Below are 22841 nucleotides of genomic sequence, written 5' to 3' on the forward strand. Positions count from 1 at the left end.
GCATGTACTGGCGCACTCTACTGATAATCAGGAAGCAATACAGTCAAAATATGTCACTTTATTACCAGTGTTGAAACACAGAAATCCCTACTGGGATAACGCAACAGAAAATTACCACTGGGACAACGCAACACATTAGCAGTGCAGACACAGAACCATAGCAGTGCACTGAGTTCACTATACTTAGCGGTAGGTCAGTTTCATCGTTCGATTAGATGTCCCGCTAATCGAGAGCCAATACAAAAGTGCGTGCATAAAAAATGTAATTTCGGCACGACAAACATCACACCACCACTCGTAGCAGCTGCAGCGCAAATCACACCACCATACATCACCGTTTTCTTTTTCGTCTTCGTCACCCACCATTCTTCGTCATCGCCTACCTACTGCTAAAAGATTTTTAAGAGGTTCATTCCTCGATTGATTACGCCACGCACTGGGTCGATTTAAATTAATTGTATTGTAAAGAATAAATTCTATAAATAATAAATTTTTAATAAAGTTGCAACTATTGAGAGCAAGAAAAACGCTTCGAGCTCCAACATAAAAATTGGTCCTTCGAGCCGGATGTAATTTCATAAATTATAATCATCGTATATTTTTCGTTTAATTTTACGGCATAATGATAGAAAGCGATCATGACATTGTAGAGGTGCAAAGTCCTCTGCAACGCGAAGAAAATTCTAGAATAGTTCGCGTAAAAATAAAACAACGACAATCGCTAATCACTCGGGTAAATTTGTTAAAACCTAATACAATTCATCTGGACGAACTTTCGCTCAAAGATGTAGAGGCAAGGCTAGCCCTGTTAGAGCGTCACTACAACGCCCTGGATGAACTGCAGTCGGAAATAGAATTTTTAGACGAAACCCAATTTGAAGGTGACATTCGCTCCGTGGTGGATGATACGTACTGTGAAGTCAAGGCGGCATATGCAGAGAGGCTCGCCTTATTGCGGACGTGTGCCGAAGAACTGCCGTTAAGCAGTACAGTTGCCCAACAGTCAGTGCCATCATCGCGGACGCAGTTCAATTTGCCCAAATTGAAGCTGCCATCCTTCGACGGATCACATCGAGAATGGCTCGATTTTCGTAGTATGTTCTCCGTGATGGTGGACAAAAACCCAGCACTGTCAGATGTCGAAAAGTTTCAATACTTGCGCTCGAGTCTAACAGGAGGTGCTGCGAGCCTGGTTCAATCGTTAGAAGTTACCAGCTTGAATTACAAAAGGGCAATGGAACTACTTCAAGCTCGCTACGACCACAAAAGATACATTTACCAGTCTCATGTGCACCATATTTTCGAGATTCACCGCGTCGCCACCCCAAGCGTTAAAGCTCTTCGCGACTTCGTTGACGTCATTAATGCAAATATACGAGCATTACAGTCAATGGCAACACCAGAACAAATTGGAAACAGCCTCTTGCTTCATCTAGTTGTGTCAAAGCTAGACCAAGAGACACAGCTGAAGTGGGAAGAGGAGATAGCAGCAAGGTGGGACAGGGAATCATCATCAACGGCAATCGAGCTACCAACATGGGATGACCTCGCCGCATTCCTGGAGCGGCGCTGCCAACTCATCGATATCATTGACGCCACCGCAAAGTCCACCAAGACGTCGCATCAACAACATGCCAACTCATCACCAGTGTCATCTTCAATGCCAAAGCATCAACCACAATCAAAACAGCTAGCATTCATCGCCACCAAACAGCAAAACTGCTCCTTGTGCGATCAACCAGTTTTTCACAACGCCTTCAAATGCTCACCATTTATGAAACTATCATCTTTCCAGCGCTATGACGTCGTAAAAAAGAAGAATCTGTGCTTAAATTGCTTGGGCCAAAACCACACATCCAAGCAGTGCCCATCGACGCATAGATGTCAAGTATGTCGGGAGAGTCATCACACGCTGTTGCACAGAAATTCAACAAGTGCGGCCAATGAGCAATCATCGACATCGTCATTGACACCACCATCAACTAGCATGCATTCAACGTCGGTCCCAGCATCACTTCAGGTATGTATCGGTAGCCAAGAAGTATTACTGGCTACAGCCATTGTTCAGCTTCGTAGTTCTTCGGGTGCGTTAGTACTCGCACGTGCACTTCTCGATTCCGCCTCACAACTGCACTTCATTACCGAGCGCATGGCTCAACTGCTTCGTTTGAAACGGGAAAAGGTTCCGTTAGAAATCAGCGGAATAGGTTTGTGCGGAGCTAGGTCTCAATTCTTATGCAAGGTAGAGATGCGCTCTCAACATACAGCTTATTCGTCAACAATGGATGCGGTTATCATGAACACAATAACCCCGTCTCAACCACGCACACCGTTGAACACATCAGCATGGAATATCCCAAATAATATCTCCTTGGCCGACAAAACATTCAAAACACCATGCCCAGTGGATTTGCTGATAGGAGCAAGCATGTTTTACGATTTACTGTTGGTTGGACAGATCAGCTTAGGCGAGAATAAGCCAGTCCTTCAAAAAACTAAAGTTGGGTGGGTGGTAGCCGGAGCCGTTACAAACCACCCACTGTTATCGTCAGCTACGTTGGTTTCATCATACACTACATCTATCGCGACTGACTGCATGTTATCGAATTCACGGTCATCACTACTTGCAGCCAACGCAGCTAATACGTCGGCACCAATACTCGAACCGTCCCTTGATCAAATTTTGGAAAAATTTTGGCACATCGAACATTATCCGGACCAAACACAATCTAACCTAACCATTGATGAAAGAGAGTGCGAAAAATACTTCGAAGATACTACAAAAAGATGTCCCACTACCAACAAATTCATCGTACGCCTGCCGTGTAAGGAACCACCTCAGTCTTTGGGTACTTCTTATGACATAGCACTGAAACGACTTTTGGCCATCGAAAATAAACTTCGCCACAACAGATGCCTTGAAAGGGACTATAATTCGTTCATGAAGGAATACATCGCACTACACCACATGATCCACGTCCCCTTTCCAGATGCATGCTTAAACTACATACCGCACCACGCAGTCATGAAACTGGACAGCAGCACGACGAAGCTTCGTGTGGTGTTCGATGCGTCATGCCGAACATCAAATGGCAAATCTTTGAACGATATTCTTCGTGTAGGCCCTACCATACAAGATGATCTTGTTTCAATTCTCATCAGATTCAGGCAGCATTCCTTCGTGCTAATGGCGGACATCACCAAGATGTATCGCCAAATCATAGTAGACAAGGAAGACACGAACCTGCAATGCATATTGTGGCGAGATGAGATAACAGATCGAATTAAGACATATAAGCTGCAAACTGTTACGTATGGTACGGCGTGTGCACCGTACTTAGCCATAAACTGTCTGCAGCAACTCGCACGTGATCACATGACATCACATCCAATCGGCGCATCAGTTATTGCCAACGACTTTTATGTTGACAATCTCATGACCGGCGCACCTACAATTGAAGAAGTTATCGAAATCAAGCAGCAAGTCATCGAAGTGTTAAACAAAGGTGGATTTCCACTGAGAAAGTTTGCAACGAACGACCCAAGCATTATCGCCGACGTAGCCGCAGTGGATCGTGAAGACATTATCCAAGTTGAAGACGTAGGCTATGTTAAAGCATTGGGCTTGAAATGGTCACCATCTTTGGATAGCTTTCTCTTCAGTTACACACAACCACCGGTATCATCGAAACTTAGCAAGCGTATCATCCTCTCACATATCGCTAGATTCTTCGATCCGTTGGGTTTGCTCAATCCGCTTATGGTCACCTGTAAAATTTTGTTGCAGCAGTTGTGGAAGCTTCGGCTGAATTGGGACGAAAGTGTACCTCAGTCTATTTATACACAATGGGAGTCATTTTGCACCAAACTCCCGCTTGTTGAAAATCTTCGAGTGAACAGATTAGTAGCATGTGATTACAACTCTACTATACACGCATTTGCAGACGCCAGTACAAGGGCATACGGTGCCACCATATACGTGGTATCCAACTCAACATCGGCACTACTCTGTGCGAAATCTCGTGTTGCTCCTACGAAAGGAGTAAGTCTGCCTCGTCTAGAACTCAGCGCTGCAGTGCTTCTGGCAGAGTTGCTTGAGTTCGTGTGTAAGAAAATCCACCACAACCCTCGGAATGTTCACTGCTGGACCGATTCAATGATTACGTTGGCCTGGATAAAGGGAGATCCATCAAAATGGACAACTTTTGTCAGCAATCGAGTAACCAAAATACAATTGCTCACTCAGCACTATCACTGGCACCACGTCCCCAGCGAATTAAATCCTGCTGACATACTTTCACGAGGAACAAAAGCTGACAAATTCATCGAAAATAGCCTTTGGTTTCATGGCCCGCATTTTCTTACCCAAGACGCTCAACACTGGCCACTACCATCATGCAATGCCATCAACGACAATAATATACCAGAGCAGCGTCGACAAAACATCGTTTTGCTAACAAATCCAACAACAGATATCATCAGCGAACATAAATTTGTCACGAGTTACAATAAACTTCTTCGAATAATGTGTTATGTGCGACGCTTTGCAGATGCATCGCGTGGAATTCGTACCAACCAAGATAGCATCACCGCATCGGAAATAAATGATGCTCTTCTCATTATTTGTCGCATCGTCCAAAGCAACAAATTCTTCGATGAATTATCCAAGCTTCAAAAAGACCGCCTCGTTCATCGGAAGTCGCCGTTATCGCAACTATCACCATTCCTATGCAATGGAATCATCAGAGTTGGAGGTCGCCTAAAAAATTCTTCACTCACCTTCAATGAAAAACATCCTATCGTATTGCCAAAATCGCATCCTTTTGTTCACACACTTATCATGCATTTGCATCAACAACATCTCCACGCAGGCTGCCAAACGCTGCTCACCATCATTCGTGAAAAATTTTGGATCGTCAACGCCAGAAACACTATCAAGCGTGTATTACACAAATGTATAGTTTGCTACCGGTTTCGTCCCATTTTATCAAAGCAATTAATGGGTGATCTACCACGCGACAGGGTAATTCCATCTCCGCCATTTGAGAAAACCGGAGTCGACTATTGCGGTCCATTGCTTATCACACAGCGAATACGAGGTAGACCTCCTATCAAGGTCTACATTGCTATTTTTATATGTTTCAGCACCAAAGGAGTTCACCTTGAATTAGTACCTGATCTAACGACAGACGCATTCATAGCTGCTCTGAGACGCTTTATGGCTCGGCGTGGCAAATGTCGCATCATATATTCAGATAATGCCACAAATTTCGTCGGCGCGAACCGCGAGCTAAGAGAACTCCTCCATCAACACACGTCGCAACAGCATGCAGATAGTGTCCAGGCGGCATGCTGCACAGACGGCGTCGAATGGAAGTTCATCCCTCCAAGATCACCACATTTCGGTGGCCTGTGGGAGAGTGCGGTGAAGCAAGCCAAGCATTATCTTCGTAGAGCCGTGGGTGTCCACATTCTTACATTCGACGAGCTTTACACAATTTGTTGCCAAACTGAAGCAATGATTAATAGCAGACCCCCGATGCCCATGTCGAGCTCACCAGATGATCTTCGCCCTTTAACACCAGCACATCTCATTATCGGTCGATCACTATCGTCTATTCCTGAACAATCGCTAACATCAGTAAACACTGGAACACTAAAAAGGTACCAACTAATACAATGGATCCAGCAACAATTTTGGGCGCGATGGAGTAAGGACTATCTCCAAGAATTACAGTGCCGAAAAAGATGGAAGTCTCCAATGCCAAATATTCAAAAGGGCGACCTAGTATTGCTACAGGAAGACAACACTCCACCATTCAAATGGCCCATGGGTGGCATCTTAGATACCATCGAAGGTTCTGACGGAAAGGTCAGAGTAGTCATCATAAAAACCGCAGAAAGCACTCACAAGCGAGCCATAACACGGGTAGCCAAACTGCCAATATCTCAATGCAATTAGGAAGGACTGTGAAGCATCGCTTCCCAGGGGGGGTGGATGTTGAAACACAGAAATCCCTACTGGGATAACGCAACAGAAAATTACCACTGGGACAACGCAACACATTAGCAGTGCAGACACAGAACCATAGCAGTGCACTGAGTTCACTATACTTAGCGGTAGGTCAGTTTCATCGTTCGATTAGATGTCCCGCTAATCGAGAGCCAATACAAAAGTGCGTGCATAAAAAATGTAATTTCGGCACGACAAACATCACACCACCACTCGTAGCAGCTGCAGCGCAAATCACACCACCATACATCACCGTTTTCTTTTTCGTCTTCGTCACCCACCATTCTTCGTCATCGCCTACCTACTGCTAAAAGATTTTTAAGAGGTTCATTCCTCGATTGATTACGCCACGCACTGGGTCGATTTAAATTAATTGTATTGTAAAGAATAAATTCTATAAATAATAAATTTTTAATAAAGTTGCAACTATTGAGAGCAAGAAAAACGCTTCGAGCTCCAACAACCAGTCTGGTCTTATAGTCACTGCACAGGCATATCTAAATGCAATCCAATTTGTTACGTTATCTGCGGCTCCCAGACAATTCATTTTCAACTGCTGCTCATTTTTGTTTTCTTTTTTTGTTTTTAGCAATTTTCTTTTAACAATTACTCAATATTTTTCATTAGGTCGCAGTTGTGGACAGTTTGGTGAATTGGGGTCCTTTCAAAGAATATTTATCCCGGTGTTTTCATACCAGCTCATGGCAAGACGGCTATAATGACATGTTGCTAAGCGGGGCCTGAACAGAACTGAGTCTGTCCAGATACGGCATGCGGTTACCAAAGCAGCAAAAGTCACGGGAATGCTAAGCAGATTAATGGCAAACATCCGTGTGCCAACATAGAGCAAAAGAAGTCTAATTATGGCGGCCATAAACTCAATTCTCCTGTACGAAGTATGTTAGAATTGTGCTAAACTGCAAAGCCAAACGCAAAGCTCTGGAGGTTGTGCAACGAACAGCGGCACTCAGAATTGCCTCAGCCTACCGATTTGTCTCTGGCGCTGCTGTTTTTATGATTAGTGGAGAGATACCCATCGACCTTATGGTCTGGGAATGAATGGATGCATGGGACTCTCAAAAGAAACATGTCATCATTAGCTACTCAGAACGGAGATGCCAAATCATGCTGCGGTGGCAAATCTGACACATCAATTGACAAATGGGTCAAAGGAACTTAGGGGAAGGGAACTACTTCTTAACTTAGTTCCGCTCAGGCCACGGATACTTCCGTAGATACCTATACTGCACGGGCAAGGTAAGCGATTCCAAGTGCATATACTGAGAGGCGTCGAGCGATGACGCTTAACACACGGTTTTTATTTATGACAGATGGCTCGCGAAAAGAAATGCTCCGAGGGAGTAGATCAGTGACATCGCGCCAAGCAACATAATCAGCAAAATGCTCGAACGCGAGGACAGTTGGAATGCAATAAAGAAATGCATCGTGAATGTACTACGAAAAAAATATAGACCTCGACACAGTGCAACAAAGCGAAGCCGCACAGACCTAGACACAGAAAGACGAGCCTATCGCATGAAACCTGGCTAGAAATATGGTGGAACCAGACGGGGGTGAATATAATTGGTCCTTTATGGATGCCGTTTTGGACACTCCCGAAGTAATATAGAAAATATGGAAAGTGGTCCCGGTAAAGGTGTTTCCCCAGAAAGAGAGGAGGGATTCTTTTAGAGGCCTCACCACACGACGCAGTAGATGACGGTCGCTATAAATGCGAAGGCATTTTGAACCCTACCTCACCCAACCAAGAAACAAAAACAAAAAAATAAAAACTGAGTCAGCATGTCGTTTTATGACTGACGCCAAACACCTTGGCAAACATTCCTTCACATAAATTTCTTAAATTATAATGCCCATGGTAATGAAAGTTTTGCTTTTCATTCCACACTGAGAGATCGCTTCCCAAAATAATTATTCTAAGGGAACTTGTCCATCACTAAAGGCACCTGGAAGTGCTCCTCTCTTCGTTGCAGTATAAAACTCGGCGTCCTGAATCTGCTTAAAGTCTGCTTTGATGTATGTTGCGTCGTCTATAACCACACATCCATATTTATGGACATCTTGACTATATAATTTCCATGCACGTACTTTAGCACTCTTATTTGGTTTATCATTTGCATTGGGTGCTAAAATCTATTTATATGAACGTAAACCTTCACTGTTGCACACTTTTTGGACGTAACCTTTCGACAGCATCTCCTGACATATTTCACAGCATCTCGAAGTGAAAGGCACGTTTTTTTCGCAATAATTACATCATTTCTCTGCGACACAAATCCTTGTTTTCTTCCACTTTCAGGTTTTCCTTCAACCGACAAGTTTTTATTAAACTTTTTTTTTACAGTACTTTCCGGCCTACTTAAAGTTTTTGCTATGGCGCTTTGAAAAAAGTTAATATACGTCACTGTGTACATACTAATTTTTTATTTACAGTTAGTTTTATGCAAGTAACGATTAAACATAATTGACTTGTTTTTTTCGTTGCATTCTTTACTTATGCATATAATTTTATATTATTATGTATATGTTCCTTCTGTCATCATTGTTCGTTATTGTTGTTCATTCATCAGGTAAATTTCAACTTTGATATGCCAATAAGCGCAAAACACATGTAACAAAATTCCTTATCTACTTAGCCGCAATTAAACTGTAATTAGCTTTTCTCCTCTCTTCTCTTATCTCTGCGTTGCACTAGTGACTTTATTTCTTCCTTGTGCCACTACATACATACATACATTTGTCGGTAATACTCATTCACTACGCGCAGTCAGCCATTAATGTTTAGAAGAGCTAAAAGGATAAATCTACAGCATCAACTGCATTTATTATGATATTCAGTTTGCACAGCTATTTGTTGTTGTTTGTGTAATTTATGATGTGCTTTGTACAGTTAATTAAGCATGTGCGTGTGTGTATAATTGATGAAGTGGAGTGAAATTCGTGAGTAAGTCATGGTATCTTTTGGCAAATTATAAATGTAACTGTTGGTGGGATATTAAGAACATCGAAAATCTTAAATGATACTCATATATCCTATTTTAAAGGTTAGAATAAAAAAAACATTATCTTGAATAACTTCTATATTATTTATTTATACTTTCAGGTTTTTAACTTCAAAAATTTCTCAAGCTTAAGGCCTGAAAGTGTGCTTCAATAGGAAACACTCTATTCGACTTAGAAAAACTAGCTTCAGTTTCAACATAGTTTTCTTCTAATTCGATACATTTCGTCCAACGTTTCTCTAATTTTATCAACCCCTCCCCTTCTCCCCTTACCATTGACTTTTCTAATTAACCTTACCCAACCATTTTCTAAAACTTAGCATACTTACTTATATGGCAACTACAACAGATGATCGGTCTTGGCCGCTATCAAAATGTTAAGACAATCGCCTCTGCATTGCGCGCGTTTACAACAGTTAGAAACACCAAGGGCGGCCAGGTCGTCGTTGACTTGGTCTTTCCAACAAATGTAGATTAGGACGTCCATTTTTGCGAGTTCCATTAGCAAATTTCAAAAACAGCGTCATATTTGCTGGAGCGTTGTTCTTCATTCGCTCAACGCGAGCTAGCCCGCATAGCCGCTGAATTTTAATGCGTTTCACTGCGTCTTATTCTGTTTGCAGTACGTAAATTGATCTTGCCAAGAATTTTTGTCTCGAAACCTTCTAATAATCACCAATTGGTGTTAGTCAATGTCCAGAACTTAGCGCCATACAGTAAGACCGGGAGGATGAGTGATTGATAGAACGTTTCTTTTTTTCGAGTGTCGAGAGCGGGCTTTGCCTTTAAATTGACTACTGAGCCCAAAGTAGCATCTGCTGGCAAGAGTTATTCTTCTCTGGATCTCTCGGCTGGCGTTGTTGTTGGTGTTAATGTTGGATCCTAGGTAGACAAAGTCCTTAACTACGTCGAACACGAAATTGTCAATGACAATCTGCTGTCCAATACGCGTAGACTATTTAGTTCCCATTGAAATTTGCTATAATGCCATAAAAAAGTGCAAGTTTGTAGTGGCGCAAAAATCCAATTAATTGTTTACAGACGGCGCCTCCCATATGAAAAATGTCGAGCATTCGTTACATGGAAGAAATGCACAAAACCGTAAGCTAAAAAAAACAAGATTTCAAACATCAACGCATCAAACCTTCCCTTTATTAGAATAAATTTCAATGATCTATAAAACTGCAGAAACATTTTTCTAAAAACTCTGGCCAAAAAGTGTCAAATTTTGCACAAAGTTTGAAACTTTCGTTTATATCCTTGTTCCATGTTCGTAACTACGCTTTCATATAAAAAATATTGGGTATGGTAATAAGTTACCGCCTTTGTAAGAGAGGTGTCGCTGCTGATGCAACTTTTGTGTTCGCTCTAGTAGTATACTGGTGATTTGAAGGTGTATATGTGAGGTCTCGATCGCAGTAGTTGACATTCATTTGAAGCGAAAGATCCTTTTTTATCTGATGTCCATGCCGGAAAAACAGCATTTGCAGGAAGTCATGCTTCATTATTACCTGTTAAAGAAAAGTACAGCTGAAACGTCTCGTATATTGACCATATTTACAGCAATCACGCTCCATCAAATACAACTTGTAAAGAGTGGTTTCGACACTCCCAAAAAGTTCGAAAATACTCAGCTACAAGAATTATTGGATGACATGCGTGAATCTTTGATGATATGTCTAGAGAGTTAGATGCTGACAGATCAACCGTCGGTAAACGTTTGCATGCGATGGGAGTGGTTCAGAATGCAGGTAATTGGGTGCCACATCAATCGAAAGGGATATCGAGAGACGTTTGGTAACGTGTGAGATGCTTTTTGAATGACAGAAAAGAAAAGGTTTTCTGCATCGCATCGTCGCTGGTGATGAAAAATGGAGGATAACCTTAAGCGTCGAAAATGTTGGAGCCTGCCAGGTAAGCCAGGCCCATCGACATCGAAAAAAAAAAAATTCATGCTTCAAAGGTTATGTTGCGCATCTAGTGGGATCAGAAAGGTGTCATCTATTAAAAGCTCCTTAAACCGTCTGAAACCATCACTGGCGATCGTTATCGACTACAGCTAATGCGTTTGAATCGAATCGGCCGGAATGAGACGGTAGACATGACAAAATGATTTTGCTGCAAAACAACGTCAGGCCACACGTTGCTAAATCGGTGCAGAAATATTTAGAGGAACTGAATTGGAAAATCTTGCCCCACCCTCCGTATTCTCCAGACATTGCACCTTCGGACTACCATCTGTTTCGATCAATGCAGTCAGCCCTTATTGGAGAGCGGTCAAGTCAAAAGAAATCGAATTTTTCTTCAGAGGAATCCGTATGCTGCCAGAAAGATGAAGTAAAGTTGTAGCTTCCAATGGCACTTACTTCACATAATATCCGGTATTATTTAATTGTTTAAATAATTCATAACTTTGGTTAAGAAAGGATGGAAACTTATTCCCGTACCATACGGAAACAACCCTACCGTTTCATGGTTATTGCTGATGAGAATCGAAGATGATCTAGATTTTGTTGGCTGATAAATTGACCTGGGTTTGCTTTGACTTCGAGTCAACAGAATAAGTTTCTTTTAATTTTTCGTTAATTTTGCTTCAACTGATCCTTGGCTTATGGAGCGTTGTAATGCCCATAGCCTCATCTCATTTGCCGTTGATTTTATTAATCATTTGATATTCAACGCCACTTATTCTACTACGATCGCATCCTCACGTTCGGCGTTCAAATGATGGGCGAAGAGCTTCAACAAAAACAATTAAATTGGCTTTGAACTCTTAATGGTCGTAAGGTAATTAAACTCATTTGGTTATTATTATTTTATTTTTTATTTTTTTTTTTAAAGTTGATCGAAGCAAACTTGATGAAGTTTTTCGTATTTGAGCGTCTGTGGCTTCAGGACGAGTTTTATAACTAAGCATCTTTAACCTTTCGCTACCGGCCGGGCGTTAAAGTTCCAAAAGAGATTCTATTGCATTTCCATGGTAATATCTGATGCTTCCTAGTCCTATAAATTTATCTCTTTCGTTATTTCTATATGGTCTGTAATATTCCGTGTGCTCTTTTTTAAATTAAAAGAAAAAATTTCTCTCTCGAGAAACGGAGAACAAAAACAAGGATATACGAAACGTTAAAGCCACTTTTTACTCCACTCGCAATTTAAGCTGGAGTCTGCCGTCTTTATTTAGAGGTTATATCATAGTTGCACATCGATAGACCTGAACGCATTCAAAAGTAATATCTCTGTTTTGTATACAGATCCTTAAATTCCTCTGATCCTATTCGTTCATACCATGCAAGGGGTGCAGTAGCATACATCTTAAACTTAAAATCGTTACAAAGTAGAAGAAGTATACTTTCACTCTCGATATGGAGCAATGGGATAATGGGATAGTTGATAGTTAATGATTTATTTTCCCTAGAGCGGGTTAGAACTCTTTGTGCCTCGAAAGCACCTTTAGAACATCGAATGAGTTTAATTAGATTTCAAGTTCTTTGGCTTTATACTTTTATTATCGCTATCCTTTAACAAATTTCGAATTACCACCCAATGAATTTGTAAATAGTTGCGAATAATTTGTATATATTGTAATATTTATTATTAGTTCCATGTAGTTTGTAAAAAACTTGGTATTTCTAATTTTATTAAATGAATAAATTTAACGATTTTTTTTTATGGTTTCAGTTGATTCTGTTGGGAATTCTAACGAGCGCCTCCGGTGATTAACTGTCATTAGTTCAATTTTCAATACTTTGTGCCAACTAAAATGTAAGCAAATATTGTTAAATGATTTACTGTTATATGTGCATAACTATATGAAAATCGATGAATGAGCAAAACTACATATCTGTGTCGCCAAAAAACAAAAAAAAAAATTTAAAAACATCATTTTTTCACTGAACTATCCTTAGTCCCCTTGAAAATATTATTAAAACCCTGTTAGGGAAGCCACTTCGCAACAAGAAAACTTATTGTCCTCATATATGCCCATAAATATTAATCGCTTTGAGAAGGCCATTGATATAACTACCTACTCTCAAAAATTACACTTTTGCCTTGATGAATTTTTAAGGTTCTTACGAAACTTACTCGTACTGCAAGTGGCCAACATCCCCAGTGGGCATGACCCTCTTTAGGTTTTGCGCCTTAAACTAAGCAATAACAACTGAAAATAGATTGAGTAGAAATATGACCTCAAAATCAAGAGAACGATGCTATATGTAAATACCTATGTAATTAATAAATATATTTTTTCTAAGTATGTTCAAATTGTATGCTTGTAATATAATATACATACCCTCTTTGCAAGATAAAAATTCCTGTGAGACAATTCACGGCAAATGAAAATTTACAAATTGAGTAAAAAAGTGAAATGCAAAGCCATATCCCCAAGCAACTGGACTGCATAAAAAAGCGCAAGAGAGCAAGCGTAAATTAAATTAAGCAAAAGTGTGGGAAAATGCGTTCATGCATAAACGAAGCGAGTGGCTACAAGAATAACAAGAAGATGCGTGAGCCCGGGTAAGCACACTACACAAATATTCATTCATGCAGTGCTACTCTGCTTTCTCAGTAGAACATCAACTTCAAGGAACTGAGTAAAAAGTTGCAAACTCACTTGGGAATGACAGAGCAAAGGAAATCTTTTGCACAAGCTACTCTGCTACTTCATGTATGTATATATGTGTGTAGGTATGCTTACACAAGTGTTTAAGGTGTACGTATCACATACATGCACACATACCTACAAATAAATTTGCTGCTTATACTGCCATCTTCAAAGTATAAATCTGCGCATTGCTCGTTTGCGTGTGAAAATGTGCGCCCACTTAGGCGTATGAGTGATGGAATGTGATAAGTTGAGTGCTTGGTTGGTTGACTGATTGAGTGATGGCAACAGCAACATAAGAGCCGGCGTGCGACATATGCATCGGTGTTCAGTGAGACGGATATCTAGGTGAATATAAATATCACCTACTAAAAATATGTGTTAGAAAATTTTGGGTATGACTTTTGCGCGCATATGTGCAAAAAACGTCAAGGTGTATAAACGGAGAGAATCAGCGACGTTTACAAAAAATTCTTAAGTTATTTATTTACTTTTTTTATTTTAGTTTGCCTTTGGAAACGTTTTCAACTTAGAAAAGTATTATATTACAGTTTAATGGAGTTCAAACGATAAGACATTTATGCTCATAATTTTAAAAGTGCGCTAAGTAACTAAGTAACCAAACAAGTGTTTGTTATTCATTTGACGTCTCGCTTTGACGATTATCTAATGGGGCCCACACTCGCTGACGTAGGCGTACGTTCCGTGGCAGCTGACACGATCAAAATTTATGGGAGCGCACTGTAAATGAAAACTCATCATCAGGTTCTTACGACGGTATCGTGTATCGTGCACTTGACTAAATGAAATTTTTTTGATTGTTCCGTAAAATCGTGTCAGCTGATTGCCCTCTCACCAGATTGCTCTCTCTCTCAGTCTTGCTGAACAATACATTTTGAATTCATTAACAAAATAAACTCATAAGTTTGGAGTTTGAGAGACGTGCCAGGCAATATTTCGAAGTTGGTATGTTTGGAATGAGGGAATAATCTGCACCAATGCTGGTACCTCTGTCTGCTCTGACAGCTCTAAGATGAAATCGGGAGCCAGAGCAGGGGTTTCCTCTAAATCAGTCAATTATCTATTTTCTAGGAACTATCGAATACTGCTAGCGTTTTTCCAGCAGAAGTATTTGTGTATCTGTAAGAATGCTTATGGAACACGGGAGCGGGGAAGATATTAACATATTTTCCTACAGACAAGTTGCGATCAACGCTTGCACGACGCCATGGGACGAATCCAAACTGGTCTACTTTTCCAAGGATGTGCAAATCTCTTGGGTGTGCAGGTAGCATTTCTCTGATCTGGGTTCCATGACATAGAAACATAGATCAAATTACTGATTAGCTTGTCAAGAAGTGGTCGACTGAATTGGTTTCAGATAGCTCCGACATGGTTATCGGCACCCTCCTGACTGTTGTTAAAAGGGAATTGCAAAACTTATTTCTCAGAAACAGATGGAGCTCCATTTTCGTGTACTAGTTGGAAAACGCTTTGTCCCCAGTACAATATACGCAGGATTCAGAAAGTGCACGGCATTCCACTCCTAAGCTCGTGCTGTGATTACCGGTAATTGGACGATCGGCGCACTCGCAGAAAAGCTAAGTTTACCATTTAATCTGCATTGCAGAAGCTGTGGGGATCTTTCAGAGAAAACTGCTGAAGACTGTTGAGAACTTTCTCTAAAAACTGGATGCTCCTTTCTTCGACAGAATGTAGCAGTGCGCCAAATTGAATTCGCTCAATATTCTCCACTACCTCAACAGTTTTGGCTAGCTGTAGATATCTGTCTGTTGTATATCTCACAATGGTGTCAAAAAGGTGCTTTAGCGCTACTTGGGGAGTGCCTGGCTGATATTTACTTCAACCATTTCACTACCCACCCACTTTCAAACGAACGTGTATCAGTACTGCTTTCTATTTTAATTGCCACAACTCCATCTCTATTCTTGTATTAGTTAAAGATAAAGATTAGTTAAATATTTCCACAGCAGTCGGTTCTACGTAACCGGAACGACCCGAATTTATGTCCGGCCAAGGACGGTCATTTCGACAGCATTCGCGTTCTATGTATGGGGAATATTTATGCTGCTACAGCAACAACAACAACCCTAGATAAAGATTTTAAATGGGATACTCAAAATTGTGTTTCGAACTTTACTCTGTTGTCCTTTCTTCTTAGAATTTTATGTGGAATCCGGTTTTGCTATGAATTATGTCGAAAAAACACGTTCCGTACAAACTGACCTACCCTAATGAACATATCATATTTATTAAATGCTGGTAAGGCAATGAAAAAATTTGATTTTAAGAACAACTCTTATAAGACAACTTAAAAGTAAAAAAAAAAAAAATTGAAAATGCTAAGCAACGCAAATAAATTATTGTTGAGAATAGCTTTCATTTAATTACGTAAAAAATAATCTTTGTTCCATTACATTTTTCTAAGCTCCAAATATCAAATAACGGTATATTTGCAGAAAAATGCAGTTTCCTAAATGACAAATATTTTCTTTCAAAAGTCTTTATTACTGACAAAAAAACTAAAGCTTCCAGCCGAGTTGGTGTTATTATTTTCATAAGAAGTCTCTCAATATTCGTTATATGTTCCCCTTAAATTCTATGTGACCTTTTATCAGTATTAGTCATAAAAGAGTTGATGTAAAATAACAGGAACGTTGAACAAATCCAGCAGGCAGTCAATATAAAACGCGAAAGTCTCACTCATTGATGCATTTTTCCTCTTAACATATGTATGTATGCATGTGCAGTTACTTTAATAAACGTGCTTATGCATGAATATATACTCTTTTAGCTGTATGAATGTTTGTTGTTTGTAAATAGTGGTGTAAAGTAAAGGATTCTAAATGCCAATAACTCACAGCAGCTATGAATGGTTATAAAAGACCTCCGCATACCACAGGCGCCACCTACTCATACATACTCGTATGTACATACATTTTTGGTATGTCCTTCCAAACAGAAATATACTCGTAGTTGCGTTTAATGCGTAGCTCAACAATCCCAGTTCGCTCCATACGAACGTATTTGGCGTTCAGTTGTAAACATTCTAATGTTAGTGCCGATTTTTCATTGATTTATGACGGTTCACATTGCGAGCAGCTGTGAATGGAATAAATGAATAACTGAATTTTCGCATACGTAAATATTGGCTATACTTGAGTAAGTATGCAATACATATTGAAATGGCACGTAAGCATTAGCAGCTATTGCAGATAAGTTTATAATTTGTATATTAACTCAACCTAGATGTACGGGGGTCGGTCAAAAAAGGGTGTTGTAAAGAAGTGGAAGCGATATGAAATTAAATATGAAATAATTTTTCTGTTTAGGTATATTTTTCTTTGCGTAACAGATACTTCCCAATTATAAAATTGTATCACCACATCTTTTAGTCTTTTCGTTGTCCAGCACACACTCTTGCATACCTCTGCTCGTGTCTTTGTACCATTTAAAACACTGCTTTCTTGCACACAGAAGCTGTGAGCATTGCCAGATGGATCATTGTGTCAAACCCGGATACTATTTTTCTCAAGGTCCATCATATTGCAAGTACTAATTCGAGTCTTTCTCTGTTACTTTCACAAACTGTTCTTTTAATTACTTGAGAATTCCCTCTCTTTCTGATTTTCGAAAAGCTTGAGCATTTCTTTTAAGCGTTTGCTGGAGCTATTATTGCTGACTAATAGTTTAGTTGTGAAAGGCTTTGTGTAGCTTAGGACCAGCAGTAACAACAGAAATTATGTCAGCCTACAGATAAAACTGAGAATAACTCTTGCCAACAGGTATTACTTTGGGCTCACTAGGCACTTTAGAAGTAGAGGACCAAGCTCGCACTCTACAAAACGCTTATCATTTCCGCCCTCCTATATGACGCAGAAGCATGGACGATGTCAACAGCAGGTGAAAAAATGGTGGGGTCCTTCGAGAAAAAAATTGTACGTAAGATTTTGGCCCCCTCTGAGTTAGTGAGGACTACCGTGTACGGTGAAACAGCTTACTGTATGACCTTTATACGGATATGGAAATAGTTTGGCGTGTAAAAATACAGCGGTTACGTTGACTTGGCCATGCCACCGTTTTGTATGTTAAGGAGTCCCGCTGGTCCAGAGCACAAAAATGTAGGATATATTCAGGATTTTTTTACAATAAAAAAATGAAAAACGATATTAAAGTTTTAGGCTTTTTTTAACTTCTTTTACATACAAAATGAAGAAAAAAAATTTCTATTTACGAGTATCTAAAACACAAAACCCAAAAATTATTAATCAGTATGACTGCAGCTACATATGTGTCGTATTAGAATAAAAAAGAAAAATTTGAATTTGATATTCCAAAAATCGTGTTTTTTTTTAGTTTTTTAATAAAAAAAAAATACGAAAAAATTGAAATAATAATATGATTATATTATAGGCGGTAGCCATTGATGTTGTGAAAAACATAATCAAATTTCAGGTGAGTCGGTTGAATAGTTTTTTTGTGATAACACCAGGTGGAAAAAAGTATGATAGTCTTGAGATAAATGAGTTAAAAGTTTTGAGATTTGCCGCGTGACGAATTTGACTCTACCTGCTAAAACAGTTCTAGAATCGAAAATACTAGGAATATTCTTCCAAAATTTTACAGTATATTCTTAAAAGTCTCTACTTTCGAAATATCGAAAAAACAAAAAATCGATTTTTTGAAAATTCTAGACCACCGGCACCCCTTAAATTTCGCAATAACTCGTTGGTCGGTTGCTGCTCTTTGCATTTTACCGACAAAACAAAAGTAGTTCTAATGACATTTATTCACAAAGTGCATTGGTAATGCATTCGAAAAAGATGGCTTCACGCTCGGTACTTTTTCACTCTCAGCATTAGTCTCATTAGTTAATAACCACATTTCCTTTAGTGGGTTCTTTTGCAGATCAAAATCCGGCTGATTTAGAAGCACCAAAGTATTAAGATGCTTTGCATTTTGAGTATTTTTGACCTTGTAAGGCTATAGCCAAATAGTACAAATATCAATTCCCTCAAACCTACTGCATACAAAAGAATTAAATGCTGAGAAAGCGCAAATCGTAAAAATTATTGCCCCCCTAATGATCAGCGTAGCCAGAGAAGCTTAAAACTAGTTACATACTGATCGAAATTCGTTAGAAATATAAAAAAATCGTGAAACAAATAAAGCACTTTTCATATCGAAACTTTTGTAAACAATATTTGACAAACAACAAACAGCTCCATTCGTTGAAGTCAAAAACCAAAATGTATTCTTGTGTGTGTCAATATCGACAACACCCTTTTATTGATATTTCTGCGCTGTTGCATATACTTGTATGTGTGTGTGTATTCGGGTAAGTTACTGTGTATCCGGTCAGCCGCAATCGACACTCTTTGGCAGCAATTTCAGAGTTTACAATGTGTTAGCACTTCTGGTTGCCAACAACAAACAAAACGAAATTAACTGCAACAGCTGGCAGTCATGCACGCAAATCTCCTCATCAATCGCTGTATTAATCCCATTGTGGTCAAACTCCTTTGTTAGAATTTCTAAAATACATATACAAGGTGGCGGAAAATTAATCATTCAATTTTGGTTTTGAATTAATTTTTTACTATATTAAATAGAAGAAAATAGTTTTGTGTGGTGGACATCTTTATTTTGACCCTTACGCGCTTCGTTGCTTGTATGCTGCAGCTGTTTAGTTCACAAGTGTCAAATATGAATGATAGGCGATGCCAATTGCAAAAGTTATGCATTTTCCGATAATTTTGCGCTACCTTGTATGAGATGTACAGTCAGTCAATAGAACAGTGATCAGCAAAATTCAAACTTAGAGTTCCTTTATAAAAAAATGTAAATGCTGCTAAAAAGGCGTGTCCCTTTCGCAATACTCGTTGTGTAATTTGTTAGTTTTGTGAGCAGTTTAAAAAATGCACGTTGTTTTCACAGGATGAGTTCCGCGATTCACTTGTATCTGTAGCAAAATACAAATAAAAAAATGGGTGCAATGGTATACTGAAGCAAGATCAGAAGATCATCGAATTGTTTGCAACAAAGCCAAACTTATCACTGTGTGAAGCAGACGCTGTTTTATAGAAAATTGGTGTTAATGTATCCAATGATGTGCCTCGCGGATGTGCAAAAGACCTCAAATTCCGGAGCAGATTGAAAAAAACCGCTGCTCTCATTATCACACATTGAAAAAAGACTTGCATAGATTAAATCAAATTCTGAAAGGAATTGGGCTAACGGACTATTGGCGTGTAACTTCTTTCTCGGTGACTAATTGCATATGTCGGTCCAGGTATACTGCTGATGCTTTCCATTTCAATTCAACCGGGCTATTCGGGTCATGTTCTTCGATTTCGATGTAACTGAAATATGTTGCTCTCTGGTCAAAATAATGAGACACGTATTTTTTTGTTCGCCCGAAAAAATTTTTTTCAAGATTTATCGGCAATTTTGTTTTTCGGCTCAAAATCGAGTTTTTTTTCAATTATATAAGACATTTTTTTTTTTAAATGCCTATAACTTAGTCAAAAATGAACCGATTTTAATAATTCTAGGTTCAAAATGATCATCATTACTTACACGAGCGACTTCATGTAGAAACAATTGCAAAAAAGTAGTTGAAAATTTTTATTTAGCAAAAAAAGAAAAAAAAATGAAATTTTTTCGAAATTCAATATTTCAAAAAGTGTATTTTTTCTGTTTCGCACTTTTTGTTTTTTCCAAAATAAAAAAAATGTCATCTACTTTTTTGCAATTGTTTCTACATGAAGTTGCTCGTGTAAGTAATGGCGATCATTTTGAACCCAGTATTATTAAAATCGGTTCATTTTTGACTAAGTTATAGGAATTTAAAAAAAAAATTTCTTTCATAATTAAAAAAATCGATTTTGAGCCGAAAAACAAAATTGCCGATAACTCTTGAAAAGACATTTTTTTGGGCGAACAAAAAAATACGTGTCTCATTATTTTGACCAGAGAGCAACATATTTGAGTTACATCGAAATCGAAGAACATGTCCCGAATAGCCCGGTTGAATTGAAATGGAAGGCATCTGCTGATAATCGACAACTTCAACGAAGTTTTAGGCATCGAGTTAAGGTTCATGTTTGGGGCTGCTTCTCTGAAAAATAATTTGCCCGTTTATTTGTGTTTACCGCCAATTTGAATGCGGTTTTGACGAAAAAAATTATTTAAAAACATTTTTCTTTCAGCTTCGAAAATGTTAGGAAGAACTAGCCGACCTGGATTGACAACGATCCCAAGTAACGAAGCCGAAGCTATGTAGAATGGAAACAGCGGCATGGGATTAAAATGTTGGATGAGTCCTCACAGTCGCCTGATGCCAATTCTATTAAAAATGTTTGGGTAACAAGGGTAACGGTCAAACAGTTATCAAGGCGAATTCGGCTGATTATCTCTACAGTTTGCCAGAAGTCATTACGAGTATAATAGCTAATGGACGTGACTAAAGATTTTATAGAATATGTATAATGCGTATAAATATTATAAGACCATACAATGTAGTTTGTTAGAATCTATCCAATTCGATTCTAATAGTTTCTATGCCATGACAGTCACGACATACCGTATACTTGTATCATATATTTCAAGCGAAAATATTTCGATTTTCGGGTTCATAATACACAATGCAAAACTACCAGAAAATATGTGAATATTTATTCAATTAATACCATCTACCGAGAAAATTATGGATTTTTCCCCCCAAAACTAATATTTTTTTCATTTATTATTACAATTAATTTGTTTTCATATTAAATGATTACATTCTTTTACAAAATGTTCTAAAAATGTATGGTAAATAATATGAGTTTTCTATTTACAAAAAAACACCATAGTGAGAATGTTAATATCATTCTAAATCTAAAAAAATAAAGTTCTAGAGAATTGCCCATTTACCTGTTTGTAAGGATAAGACCACACAGTTAATATAAAACTCTTGTAATTTATATAACTAAGTTCCAACAACATCAGTTCTACCAACCTCTTAAACGTCAACTAGTCGAACAATTTTATCGAGCACGCGCCTGATTTGATCAGCCCAGACTTCTACTGCATGGCTTCTGTTAGGCACTAAAAATGGATGCTGCAGACATAACGGGTACCCCATAAACTCAATTCAGCACTTTATTTTTATTCCTGATCTCGGAGATTACTTTTTTGCTTAAGAATATATGTTACACGTGATAACGGCGACACGTTCGTGATGAGTGAAGGTTGTTAAACAATACTCTGCACTACATCAGCAATATTCTTAACAGAACGTCCTGTTTTTGGTCTGCCAGTCCTTTTTCTATCCTCGACAGAACCAGGATCTTGAGATCTATTCACCAACCTTTGAATTATCGACTTATTCGACTGATTATTTCCACCAAAAAAAAAACACGAAGAATCTTAAAGATCGACCATTTTTATAATAAGTTTTAATAATTTTAACGCGTTGTATTTATGGCTAGAATTGTACATCTGTCTACCTGAAAATTGTCAGGGATGACATAAAAAAAATCCCTCTGCGAATTATTCATAACTGACATTTAGACGCCATTTTTGAAATACCCTTTACTTCTTGAAGGTACTGGTTATACTCTTTTATTTGGTATTTCTTCCTTCATATTATATGAAGGGGCTGAATGCACTCACAGCCATAACCGATAGCAATTTGTTAACATCACTGCTTCGCTAGATGTGCCAAAGGAGAGGAAACCAATTTTTTTGCGCAAATGCATATTTACATTGATTTTGCTGAATTTTCGAACTCTTTGTCCTACTTTAGCACGATATTAGCGAGACAAAAGCGCAATATTTCCCCTTTTTCAGCTGCCTATCTACTTAAATATTCAACTTTAATGTAACACCATTATAGCTTTCACTAAGCTTTCGCATTTTTGTTTTTAAATTGATAATAGACAGAAATGCACAAAGTGAAAGTCTAACGAAGTTGAGAATCATTTCGTTTTGCGTTATTTTCAACTAAAACCATAAATTCGCTTTCCGAGGGCCCTACGATTTTAATAAGGCGTTATAAATATAAGCTTTCAATAGGCTTTTCTTTCGGACATAATAAAACAAAAGAATGCGAAAAGTGAAAACTTAATGAGAATTAAAATTGCTTTTTTACTTTATTGTTCCTTTAGTCTCATTCTTAATATAAAAACTCAAA

General features: G+C 38.6%; 1 protein-coding gene across 1 annotated transcript; it reads left to right on the forward strand.

The window, feature by feature from the left end:
- Positions 1-622: 622 nt before the first annotated feature.
- On the forward strand, positions 623-5962 carry LOC128867038 (uncharacterized). Its single transcript, XM_054108129.1, has one exon. The coding sequence runs from the start codon at positions 623-625 to the stop codon at positions 5960-5962; it is 5340 nt and encodes a 1779-aa protein (XP_053964104.1).
- The last annotated feature ends 16879 nt before the right edge of the window (positions 5963-22841 follow it).

The sequence above is a fragment of the Anastrepha ludens genome, chromosome 6, assembly GCF_028408465.1.
Source record: "Anastrepha ludens isolate Willacy chromosome 6, idAnaLude1.1, whole genome shotgun sequence".
Classification (NCBI taxonomy): Eukaryota; Metazoa; Arthropoda; class Insecta; order Diptera; family Tephritidae; genus Anastrepha; species Anastrepha ludens.

What these genes read in the sequence shown, in the direction of transcription:
- LOC128867038 (XM_054108129.1), top strand. Translation starts at nt 623, where the DNA reads ATGATAGAAAGCGATCATGACATTGTAGAGGTGCAAAGTCCTCTGCAA.